At 41.5% G+C, this 12687-nt stretch overlaps 2 protein-coding genes across 3 annotated transcripts in view; one reads left to right on the top strand and one right to left on the bottom strand.

Moving 5' to 3' along the window:
- Positions 1 to 3266, bottom strand: znf488 (zinc finger protein 488). Its single transcript, XM_028603744.1, has 4 exons — positions 3160 to 3266; positions 2189 to 2408; positions 1598 to 1826; positions 1 to 1431 (listed from the first exon to the last, which is right to left on the bottom strand). Exons 1-4 carry the CDS (start codon positions 3168 to 3170, stop codon positions 368 to 370), a joined length of 1524 nt encoding a protein of 507 aa, XP_028459545.1. The 5' UTR covers positions 3171 to 3266; the 3' UTR covers positions 1 to 367.
- antxr1d (ANTXR cell adhesion molecule 1d) overlaps positions 440 to 12687 on the top strand; it is a 27834-nt gene continuing 15586 nt past the window's right edge. The window contains exons 1-8 of one of the 2 annotated variants that reach the window (XM_028603743.1): positions 440 to 663; positions 9842 to 9913; positions 9995 to 10066; positions 10575 to 10656; positions 11234 to 11264; positions 11339 to 11412; positions 12399 to 12467; positions 12546 to 12626. In XM_028603743.1, the coding sequence (XP_028459544.1) occupies positions 9999 to 10066; positions 10575 to 10656; positions 11234 to 11264; positions 11339 to 11412; positions 12399 to 12467; positions 12546 to 12626 (405 nt within the window). In that variant the 5' untranslated portion in view covers positions 440 to 663; positions 9842 to 9913; positions 9995 to 9998. Of the gene's footprint in view, positions 664 to 4722; positions 5116 to 9841; positions 9914 to 9994; positions 10067 to 10574; positions 10657 to 11233; positions 11265 to 11338; positions 11413 to 12398; positions 12468 to 12545; positions 12627 to 12687 lie in introns of those variants that run through there. The other variant, XM_028603742.1, reaches the window with a different exon arrangement.

Raw genomic sequence — 12687 nt, forward strand, 5'->3', positions numbered from 1 at the left:
TACAAATCAGAGCAGAGAAAAACTGATAAATAAGAGGATTGCGTCGAGATATTTATGACAATCATGAGCTGTCCTCGAGATATCTCCGTCTTTTTTCCCTCCTGAGTTCCATAAGGCACAACATAATCATCAACCTAACACACAGGGCTAAAGGACAGACAACACACTGCAGTGAGTTCAGCTTACACGTACCTCTATCGTCATCTAGTGGACAGGCTTTGATGGCCGCGTGTGTCCGTATTGCTATTTTCAACAGCTACCTACATTCACTGTTATACACCAAAGTCTCGTGAATCTGGAGTCCAAACCTGTTAAATACGAGCATCATTTAGTTAATAAATTAAAGTGTTTGTTGTCCTTTCTTGTCTCAGTTATGAGACGTCATGTGTCTGGACAGGTGGTGCCGCTCCCGGAAGTATTCGTGGCAGATCGGGCAGGTGAGTTTCTCCTCCCGCCTCCTCCTCACTTGGGACTCCGCCGCGAACTCCTTCTTGTGATGAGAGCGCATGTGGAAAACGAGGTCGGAGGTCATGCGGAATGACAGGTTGCATTTGGCGCACCAGTTCTGCACCGACACGCCGAATGAAGTGAAAGTCGGTGGAAGGATCGTGAGAGAAGATGTGGTCTGCAGCTGAACGCCAAGGTTCCTGGACCAGTGCTCCGGTGCGTAATGGAAAGCATTGTTTATTGCAACCGGGGAGGGTACAGTCTGTAAGTCACCGCTCAGGATGTTGGATGCCATCAGATTGTTGTATCCCATAACAGTCCTGGGGGTAAAGGCATCGGTCATCTCCTCTAGGCGGCTAGAGGGGGCTGTTGAAGTGCTGCTCAAATGCGCCTGGGGGTCAATAGGGGAAGTTCTTTTACTCGGTTTACAGAAAGCGCTTTTCTGCTCGCCCTGACTGTTGGACAGGACCAGAGAAAATGCACTGCTGCTGCTTGAGTACACACCAGAGCTCTCACCTGCCTCCGACCGTGCGTGCATCTCTCTGTCGTGCGTAAAAGCATCATTCTTACATCCCAAATGATCCGGTCTGATCTTATCAGCTTTCAGTTTCCCCGCAGAGGGAGATGCATCTCCTGCTGTCTGGTCGTAGCTCTTAATCAGCGGTGTAATATTGTTATCGTTTGATATATTCGTTTTCTCCAACAGAACCGTTTTCCGCCCTTTGGGATAAAGTGTTTCCTCGTATTTCCTTCTCTTGGGGAAAATCTCTGCGTCCTCGTTGCTGCCAGATTTTTTGTGTTCCAAATCTCTGGCGATGTTGTGGAAATCTGTCACTCGGTGTTGCCTCTTAATTTCCACATGCTTGTGCTCGTAAATCTCGCGGCTCCAGGTGTCAGTCTTTACTTGAGTACACAGAAATCGGCAGTGAGCCAGGAAAGGATACAAATTCTTGAAGGCCTGGTTACATCTTCCACATTTGAACTCTGAAAGAGACAAACATCACACGATGGGACTATGTACAGATCATATATACAATTTAAATTAAATTTACATCCTCACAGAAGTCAAACATGATAGTACATCCTGCCAAAAATACTCAACGGTGCTGTAGAGGCACACCTCTCACTCGCAGCACAGAGCTCTGCTCACCTTCACTTGATACTCTGCTCATGTCCGTGAAGCCCAGTAGGTGAGACAGCTCCTGGTCGTACCACACCAGCAGCTCTTCCTCCTGCCGAATGTCCCGGATGGTCCGCACATACAGCTGACCCGCTTTCAGAAAGGCCTCTGTGTTCTGCTCCTCTCCATTGCGCGCAGCCTGCACGAGCCGCAGCCAGGAGAGCACCAGCGCAGAATTACGCATGGCCTCTGGGTCCACCTGTTGACAGGAATCATTGACATTTTACTCGAGATCTCACATTTTAATTTATCTTTCCTACAAGCTTGGAATTCCATAAAAAAAAATAAAAGTTACATTTTTAATCAGCAGGTGGCAATCTTTTAAATTATTTAATCCACGTTTTTAAATGTTAGTCCCTTTGACAGAGCACCCAAGAAAGCAGCTTCATGACAAACACAGCATACAAATATATTCTCTTAGGGGACATCAAATGTGTAACAAACTAATCTAGTCTCAGTGGTCATGAATTCACCAGGCCAGTTATATAATAACTCACTAAAGCAAAGCAGAGATGCCACAAAATTATGCCTGACAACTGGGCACAGAATCGTACAACTCACCCTGAACACATAGGATTTGGCTCTCTTGTCGCAGGATTTCTGCGCTATGAAGGCGATGGTGTCGTAGAAAGTGTTTTGGAGCACACATGGACCAAAGCACGTGCCTGCAGGGATGCTGCGCGTAACGACCACACTGGTGTAGAGATCTGCTGGATGCTGGATGAATTTACTGTCACCAGTCCAGATGGACCGAGGCAGGAAAGTGTGATCCATCGTTGAACTGTAATAAAATACAACTGTTGTTAAAGAGCAGGTGAACAATATTGATGTAAGTTATTTCAAGACGAAGATAAAATAACGAGGCCTACATATTCTGTAATAGAATTAGACTAAAATCGTGAGAAGTGTTACAACTTATACTGCCTGTTATTATGTTTTAATCAAACAAAATATAAAGGAACAATTGGGATATACTAAATAAAATATAGGTTGGAGTGACCTGACATGCCGATTTGGATTCAGATGCTCTAAACCCAGTCTGGATTTTCTTGCATGCAATACTGGAAAAATCTATAAATACAACAGTATTTTATGTTATTTCTGTTAAAGATAAGCGTCCCAATTGTGAAGCAGACGCAGCCGCTGTTGAGGCAAAATTATTTCTAACGCCCTTTGTCTCAGTTTTTCACTCGGTTTCTCCTTTTGTCTCTCCATCTGCCGTGGAGCCAACTGCCTCCGCTGTGCGCAGGATAAGTTCAATATGCTTTTTTCCTAATTCATCAACAATATTAACGCATGAAGATTACGTGACTATTGATTTTGTCCCTGTCTGATCAATACAAACGATCGGATCTTTAGGGTTTTATCTTTAAAGAATGTTGACAATTGATTGCACAGCATCATAACAGCATGATCTGGTGTCTGAAAATGACTTCCTGGTCAAAAATAAATAATGACACTTGAGAGAAAGACCGTGTATCCCTGTGGAGAAAACAGAGAAGTCATATTGATAGTGTGGCATGTGGACTTACCCGCTGGACATTGAGGAGGATGTTTGTGCCGTGTGGCAGCAAGTTGCAGCAGGTGCAGTGGACCTCGGTAACGATGCCCTCTTGGTGACGAGTTACTTATCCGACTGAATCTTCCCCCGTACTGTCGCCCCTCTCCTCTCCCACTCCCACTTATCCCCTTCGGATAGCGCACTGAAGCGTGGCGCATTGATGTAAACACGTGCGCGCTCACGCACACACGCGCGCACACGCCTTGAATTTAGACCCTTGTCATATTTCCCCTTGTCTGATTTACAGTCCTTTCAGGGAAGAGGAGAGAAACGGGCGCTCGTGAGGAAATACAGTGATCATTTAAACAATAATGGATTATTATGGAGTCCTTATAATAAGGGTGTTCATCCAATACAGCATGCATGACTGATGTGGATATACTGTGCACCACATATGAACAAGAGTAACATTTTCACCTATGAAACGATTTAAATATTTGTTCCCTGTGTCTTTACTGTGTGCAACTTGTACAATTTGTACCAGTACACCTACATTTCCTAAAACCATGAGCTTAGAGGACCACATCCTGTGGAGCAAGACCTCACACCAGCCTGTGCCAGCCAGCAGTTAGTCCGAATTTATTATAATGTGTGCATGGAGCTATTCTGACATCTTATTGTCTCTCATGGTTTTAAATTAAAGTCACTCCACTAATTGTAGATATTACGACTATAGTCTATAAACGCCATGTGGGATCCAGAGAAATGTGTTGGTCACGTTTCTGAAAACTATAAGTCCAGCTACACGAGAGTTACACGAGTGGGTGAAGTAGTCCTGGCTAATGTGGGCATTCATTGTAAAATTACATGACATGATGCAGGGTGGTCTGGATTTGCCACCGGGAAAATGCATTATTCATAAACTAAATGTTTCTGTCTAATGAGCATTTAATGGATTATTATGCATCAAAGCTTTGGTTTGGGTAAATTTCCTGCTGGTTATTGAGCCAACTTTCTGTAAAAAGAAAGCGGGACATTAAAGCCTTTCGGTGGGGACTCCAACTGTCTGGTTACAGTACAATTACACTTTAGGCTGGAAACTGTTTTATTTCATGTCCGAAAACATTTCATCGAAATTTAGTAGCCTATCACATTACATTGTGTTGGGAAGTTTGATGACAACCTCGGGAACCGTTGGAAACCTTCCAGCATCACATCCTGTTATTGGTCGATTTGCATACAGGCCCATAATTGAATTGTCTTTGCAGTTTTCATTTGAGGGCGAAATGCCTGAGACAGTGACTGGATGGAACTAAAAACACAAATTCTCCAAATTACCAAATTAGGCTATTGATTATTCAAAACAAAATGAGGGATTTACTAAATATGACATTAATTCACCTACCATACTAAAACCTTGTTTAATTTCAAAATAACTGTAAAGCGGTTCGTCAACAAACAAACAAAAATAAAGCCGATTTATGCGAGGACTTGATGTTTTTCCATTTTCAAACTGTCTGTTATTTTGGGTAATCTCTAGACAGTATCTGTATCCCACTAAAAAATGTCTGTGTTAAAGTGGAGTTTTGTATCTCTCCTCGGGTGTCGCTCCTCTCCTCCATCCTGTTTTTCTATCAGCTGAAAGAGAAGACTTGGAGAGCCCGGCTTAAACGGAACAATCCTCCTGTAGGCTGAATGCACTCAACCTAACAGGACGGAACACCGAGGATCAACGCGTTATACACACACAGTCGACTCACAAACAGATGCTAGAGAGAAAATGTGAAGGTCTTTAGTTGTCACAGTGTTGGAGTAGTCAACAGTAACCGGGAAAGATGGCGAGGACACAGACTCGCATGTTCCTCGCCTTGGCTTTGCTGGGAATGTTCTTCCTCGATGTCTCGGTGAAAGGAGAGCTGCAGGGCGAGCAACAGGAGGAGGAGAGGTCCTGTCAGGGCGCCTTCGACCTCTATTTTGTCCTGGACAAGTGAGTGTCCCATATTATTTACGGCTTTGTTACTTTCTCATCGCTGCGCATTGCCATGCAACCGCCCAGTTGTTTGGAAACGCGGTGCGCGTCCGTCACATTCAGTCTGTTGTTGTAACGGTAGGCTACTAAAGAAAAGTAACCTACAAGTTTGAGCTTGTAAATTCGGAAGGGCAGCTTTTATTCATTGCCTTGTTGTATCACAAAGTCGTTTCTGGTTTGATGGGATAATTGCACGGAGAGCCCGTCCAAAACCATTTTAACCCTGATTGTTTATCTTTTAAGTGTCTTTTCGCACATGTAGGCTATTAGCATTGTATTAGAAGTATGAATAGTATTTCGTACATGCATGCATGCTATTATTTTCTTTTCGTCCGGTTCAAAGTGGAGAAGCAAACAGATTGAGTTTTTACCCACGGGATGTGGGAAGGGCGGGCAGGATGGATAGAGTTTCAGGCTGGTGACGCCTGCAGACACAGCTGCAGCCCCACAGCGGTGCTATGTGGCCTGGTGATCCTTTCAACTACTCTTCTCTCCATCTTGGCTACTGAAGGCCGATTGTATCCTGAATCGACCAGAAACAGAGTCCATTATTTATTGTTTTTCCATATGGGGAGTTAGAGTTCTTAACTGTGATTAGGATTAAGTTGATATTTTATGGAACAAAAACACCAGACACATGTATATTAGCACCACTTTCTCACTTTCGTCATTGGTAAATAAGTTAAGAATGCTTTATAGATCGGTTATAAGCCATTTGTAAGAACATCATTTGAATTGTCAAATGATGACAAACTTTTACCCAGCTTTTACCAATTTTAAAATCCCTTTTAAAGAATGCCTCATAAAAAAATATGCTGTATATGAAAGTGGTACTACTACACCTTCAGAAATGAGGCATGAGAGAGTGAGAATGACAAAGATCCCCAGCCTGATTTCAATCAGAGACTTTTAGACCTCTAGACCACTATGACCCTGTTTCTAACTAATACCAACTCTCAGACTAACCCCAGATCAATCTTTAAATATCTTTTATGCCATATTTAACACTACTGTAAGCTAAGAGGAATGCAAATCGGGCCACCTCATAGCCCCAACAATACATACTTGACTTTATGTTAAATCTCGTTTTTTGAGGCTATGGTCAGTGATGTTTTTGCCACCTTTTTTGGGCTGTTTAAGTGGCCAGTAGTTATCCATGTGTGATCTCTCTGCAGTCTCAGACAGTGCTGCTGTTCATAGCTGCTCAGACATTATAATTTACATTTTTGTCCTATCTTACCTCCAGTTCCAAGGTGAGATCAAGCATGTGGACACAAAACAATCAGACATGTCAAAACATGCTAAATGAGTAGAGAGAGAGAGAGAGAGAGAGAGAAAGAGAGAGAATGACAAAAAATAACAAAGTATGGTTGAATTTGTTGCCCTATTTTTCTGGAAGAATAACATGTTATGGTGTCAAAAGAATGTGATTTAGCGGTAAAGCTGTTAAACACTGTGGTATTTGTGTATAACATTTGGGAATATGGTGAGGTAATGGTTTTCAAAAAGCTTTCTGTATACGTCCTCAGTTGCCATATTTGCACCACCTATGAACTGGACACGTTGAGTGACATTTTACTTTGGTTTTCAACACATTTGATGATCTTTCGGATGTCCACGGCAAACATCTGTCACCCCAGTCTTTACTCTTTGCGTTTCGGAGAAGCCTGGGGAGCGTGGCACGTCATGCATGGCCAAGCCTCTGGTACGCCTCTGTTTGTTTGATTATCTGGACATGCATGCTCCAGCAAGCCTTCAGGAAGCTTTTGCTCTTTTTCCCCGAGATGGCACCGACTTGTTGGCTGTTTTTCAGATCTTAAATGCCACACAGTGACCTAATCTAAAAGAGAATGGAGAAAAATCATGCATGCTGAGAAGAGTGTGTGAGAGAGAGAGTGTGTGTGTGTGTGTGTGTGTGTGTGTGTGTGTGTGTGTGTGTGTGTGTGTGTGTGTGTGTGTGTGTGTGTGCGCGTGCATGCTCCAATGGATGAATCTCAGCACATACAGAATGAGCATTAGAAAACATTCCTACACTCCACGTCTGGCCCACAATAAATACCAGACTGCATTTTTCCTCTCTATCTGGTTGCCCACAAATAGAATAATAGGTCTTATGTTTTATGGCTGGGTTCTCAGCAGATATTTGTGTTCACTGACCCAATGACTTGCAGAAAGTGATCAAAAATGATCTCTGCAAAATGAGATTCTGCAGTAATATTATACAAACTTAGGAATGCAGGTAGAAAAGGTGAAGACTAATTGCTGAATTGGTTGGATGATGGCAGTGATATAGGTCTGATGAAAGTAGTAAAGATCAGTGTGTTTACAATACATGAACTGTCTTTGAATGTATGGTACATTTGCAGAGAATGAGAGCTTTCCTAATGCAGTATTTAAAAGCAATTACATTAACTCATACAGTGTCTGGAGGGTTGTTTTTCATAAGTGCTAAATCTCTCAAATAACCTTTTATTCCAAAAAATGTCAGAAGATAATGAAAAATGCACAGAGCCCAGGGTAATGTCTCCAAATTGCTTGTTTTATCTGAAAAAAAGTTCAAAACCCAGAGAAATAAAACAGAAAACATCAAATATTTACATTTGAGAAGCTGCTTGACGATTGCCTTAAAATAATGAGTCAATACTCAAAACTTTTACAGTTCATTTTAGATAATTAACCAATCATTTCCACACATAGAAAATGACAAATAATGCTAATAAGGTCAACTCTTCCTCAGTCATTCATATATATAAAGTTAGACTGGCATTGGAGCCCTTTGCTTGACTTTCAGTTTAATGAAAAGAACAGTACTGGTAAACATATTTTACTTTGTTACATGTTTTAAGGTGCGTTCTGTCCTGCTCACTGGATTGAAACTGTTACAACTGTTGTGTATACGTATTGGTTAACTCTGTGACATTTAAAATAAGATTAAGATTTCTTGTTCCCCCAGGAGACTCCTCCTGGATCAGGGCTTTTAGCACGCCCTCCCTTCCAGGGGAAAGGATAAGTAGAGCAGGAAGAGACTGGTTAAATGAGAGGTGCAAAAGAGCCATCATGAGAACCCAGCTCAGACTTTCACTCTGTTTATGACCCTGTTACACACACACACACACACAGCCTTGCTTTTTGCTGTTTGATGTTGCATCCTTCAATAGACGCTCACTATAACAGTCTGACACACACATTTACTCCCTGCTGAGTGTTACTTCTGCGTCCCTCTGTTGTTCATGTCACAGCCTTTTCACTCTGTGGACCGCCAACCTGTTGTAAGACTGGCTGTGCTCACTGGGACCATCTGTTCCCCCTCACAGTCACACACACACGCACGCACAATCACATAAACACAGATACTACACACACACGGACACACAGGCCAGCTGCCTGCTACATGGTCCCTGCTAGAGGCGGACTGCTACATCTGTCCCTGCCTAACCTCAACCCTCTGGCCCAGCAGCAATTAGCCCCCATTAGTGGTCCCCTGGGACTGGGCTTCATTAAGGACACTGTCATGTACACAGCAGCATGTAGCAGGCCAATCAGCAGCTCTCAATGCTCACAGGTTACAGTCCAAACTAATGGAATGTGACTGAGTGGCCAGAGGAATGTCCTTGAATGTGGAGCAGATACACTGTTCCGGTTGTTCCTGAAACATATCATGGCCATTAAATCCAGTTTATACATATTCGTACGTGTCCTACAAAACCTACATAAGGCCTTCCTTTGAATCACATACAACAAGTGATGGCCCTATTCAGATAGTTTTGTATTTTTAAGAATTATTTCTGAATTGCACATCTCTTTCTGTAGGTTTTGCTTTAGTTTTGTGAAGCTAAATTGGGATTTAATAATTGTATGAAGGTATAGTTTTAGCCATGGTTTTGCCTACTTTAGCATAAATTAGTCTACAGCCATGTTACCAGTTCTGGCTGTACATACAGCAATCCTTGAAGTTATGCTAAATGCTAACATCAGCATGCTAAAATACTCACAATAATATTGCCAACATGCTGATCTTTAGCATGGCATTAGGTTTACCGTGTTCACTATCTTGGCATGTTGCAAGCTAACAGCTAATTAGCACTGAACACAAAGGTATAGAAGATTGTCGTCAGTTTAAGAGGTATTGGTCATTAATACAAACATTTGAACAAATCAAAATCTTGACCTGATAATGGCACTAAATTAAAAGATTAGGGATACTTAAAGTTATTACAGTTCATCCTGTGGGGACCATGAATGTCCTAATTTCATGGCAATGCATCCAAAAGTTGAGTAGACATCTCACTCAAAACGACAAAAGTTGACCTCAAGTCGGAAATAGATGAAAAGTCAGGGGACTCCAAAATCAGTAGGCTTCATCCTTTGGGGACCATGCATATCTGTACCAAATTTCATGGCAATCCATCTGAAAGTTGTTGATGTATTTTAGTCTGGACCAAAGTGGTGGACCAACCATTAAAAACTGCCATAGTTTCACTCAGTAATCTTTGTTTTTACATTATAAGACAAAAAAACATTTTGTATGAATAAGCCCAAACTTCCTGTGAGAGCTGGCCACGAATCTAAGTAACCCTGCCTTTAATTCAATACAATTGTTTTGGCTTTGGCTGATGATAATTTAGCCAGATCTGTGGCAACATCCCATTTTTTTCCTTATAAGGTTGTGTTCTTGTTGTTTCAGATCTGGAAGTGTGAAGAATCACTGGATAGAAATTTACTCCTTTGTTGAGAAGCTGGCAGAGAAGTTTATCAGGTACAAGCTGGATTAGTCATCCAAGAATTTGAATGTTTTCTGTTGTTTGTCTGTTAATTTAAAACAACCGTATGTTTGCAGCCCCATGCTGCGAATGTCCTTTATTGTCTTCTCCACACGAGGACACATCATCATGAAACTGACAGAGAACAGGTAAGACCCACACCTGAACACTGTCACTGCAATTCAAAATGTAATTGCACACAGATTTCATCCAGTTTTAGGTAATTCAAAGCATTGAATTTGGTCTACTAGGGATGACTATTGGCTGATGACTAACCTTCAGTGTTGGTGTGAGCAGGGCATCGCTCTCTCCAGGCAGCTGATGTGTAGCGAAAGCCACCTCGCGCTTCATTCAACCAAATTGTAGTAACGCGCCACTTTACATTCTCAGTAACGATAACGGCGTTGCAACGATGGGAAAAGTAATTAATTAGATTACTCCGTTACTGAACGCCATTAGTAACGCCGTTACTCCCAACACTGCTAACCTTGGATACTACCTGAGTACTACTACTACTACTACTTGCCATCTCAAACCACTCTCAACCTCTCACTTTCTAACTATAACTTCTGTATTGTAAATATTTCCTAATATCTTTTCTAAGAGCAGCTTTCTTTCAATGTATTTTATCAGGCAGTTTGTCTGTTTACCCAACAGGGAGGCCATCACTGGAGGCTTAACGGTTCTGAGAAAGGTTATCCCTGGAGGAGACACATTTATGAACTTAGGCCTGGAGATGGTAAGGATGAGACTGAGAACCCAACAAATAAAATCTCAAGAGCTTAGTCTTCGCTACAAGATTTATTCTGGAAAATATCTACTGGCGATTAATTGAGCCTGGCAGCTGGAACCAAGGCCAGTTAGATCAGTATGAGGAGTGGCTCAGATCATGAATGACTTGCTGTTTCTTAAAACTGCTGAGCCTTGTTAATGAGTATTTAAGGCATTGTCAAATTAAGCATGAATCCACATTCCACGTGGTCTAGTTCTCTTTTCTTTTTTCAATCAGAAACATGTTTTGGTGGTTAAATATTTAACATCCCAAGTTTAAAAATGTAAAGCAAAGACCAATCAGGTGTAGGAAGGGTTCATGTTGATGTCCTAGCAAAAAAGCAATCTGAAAAATGACACCTGTCCCAAACTAATGAGTAATGAGCATCACCAGACCACACTGAGCAATGTGACATTTGTGGGCTGGCTTTGTAACATGTTTTAAACCATCACAGGTTATTGTAATGTCTGAAAGTGTACTTCTTTTATTTTTTGTTAATTTAACTGGTTCACAATCGTTACTACCGCCTTCTTTGCAATTGCAGGCTAATGCGCAGATATACCAAGAGAAGCAGGGTAAGCTCTGTCTAATACATTTAATTCCATTTAGTGCATTGTTTCAGAGAACATGAAAGTGTTGTGCTCTGCAGGTACAGCCAGCGTTATCATCGCTCTGACAGATGGAGAACTGAATGAGTGGCAGTTTGACACAGCTCAGCGAGAGGTAAGATGGATTATCAAATAGAGACGTTTCAGGGACACTTGATGAATGGATTTTCACTTTCAAACATTGTCACAGGGGTATCAGGGGGTCTTGATACTGTAGGGTACTGTTCATTCTAGTCCTGTTTGTTAGGTTTAAGTTATTATTGCTTTTCTTTTTAATGATGCTCTGTGATTTTCATATATATGACATAATAATGTCACAGTTTTGTTTTGATAGATGCACCTGCAAATCAAATGACTTGGCTGCTTTAGTGCTCCATTAATTGTTTCACATTACTTTAAAGATTCAAGATTCATAACTTTATTGCCAATTATTTGCCCACATAACCACAATGAACACAAGTGGTAAATGCTTTTAAATGAGTTTGGAAGTCGATAGCAAAGCCATTTAGAGAGCTGCAGGGCGAGCTGCACACTGACATTTATTTTTAATGTCATCAAAACACACACACACCCCTAGTCCTAAAAGTCATAAATCAATACTAAGAGTACTTCCTTGTTTCATGAATGAAGCGGTAGGCGAGTTGAAGCAGCCCCGCTGTGTGTGTTTGACCAATCAGCAATGGTCATCCCTGCAAACCCCACCCTGAAGGTTCCTTTACTTTCACAAAGTACTACCCTCCGATCAGGGACTTTTTGGGGGGTAAAAAGGTCCCAAACAAATGCTCCCAGAACTTAGTTTTGAGTTTCTCAAATAGTTCCTAGTCCCTGGGAAAAGTTAAAAAATAATTAATGTGGAATATTTTAGTTCTTGGGTCGATTTTAAAGTTGGTAAATAACTGGTATTTAGGAAATAAAACCAACTTTCATTTTGGTGTTTTTATTATGTTACTTCAGAGCTAACATCATATTGTCTCGCTCCAGTCTAACATTTCTACTGTGTGGACTAAGAAAGTCTTTTGGGAGATGTATTTGGCTTCATAAGCGTATCAGAGTCTCTTTAAAGCTCACTGCATTTTGGTTTATTTGTTCTTGTTTTTTCAGGCACAGAGGGCCAGATCTATGGGAGCCATTGTTTACTGTGTAGGGGTCAAAGAATTCAACCAGACCCAGGTATGATCCACAGATATTGCAAATACATAAAAAAAAACAGATACAAATGTTTCATTCTGTGTCTGTGTGTTTTTCTAGCTTGCAACTATTGCAGACACTATGGAGCATGTGTTTCCTGTGTGGGGAAACTTCCAAGCCCTGAGGGGAATCATTGACTCGGTATGACACATACATACAGCATGTATACAGATACACACTCATCCACACGCAATCATATTAA

Source organism: Perca flavescens, chromosome 17 (genome assembly GCF_004354835.1).
Source record: "Perca flavescens isolate YP-PL-M2 chromosome 17, PFLA_1.0, whole genome shotgun sequence".
Taxonomy (NCBI): Eukaryota; Metazoa; Chordata; class Actinopteri; order Perciformes; family Percidae; genus Perca; species Perca flavescens.

What these genes read in the sequence shown, in the direction of transcription:
- znf488 (XM_028603744.1), bottom strand. An exon ending in CCAAATCCTATGTGTTCAGG is followed by an intron (nt 1,827 to 2,188) that starts GTGAGTTGTACG and finishes TCCTGTCAACAG; the next exon opens with GTGGACCCAGAGGCCATGCG. An exon ending in GAGCAGAGTATCAAGTGAAG is followed by an intron (nt 1,432 to 1,597) that starts GTGAGCAGAGCT and finishes TGTCTCTTTCAG; the next exon opens with AGTTCAAATGTGGAAGATGT.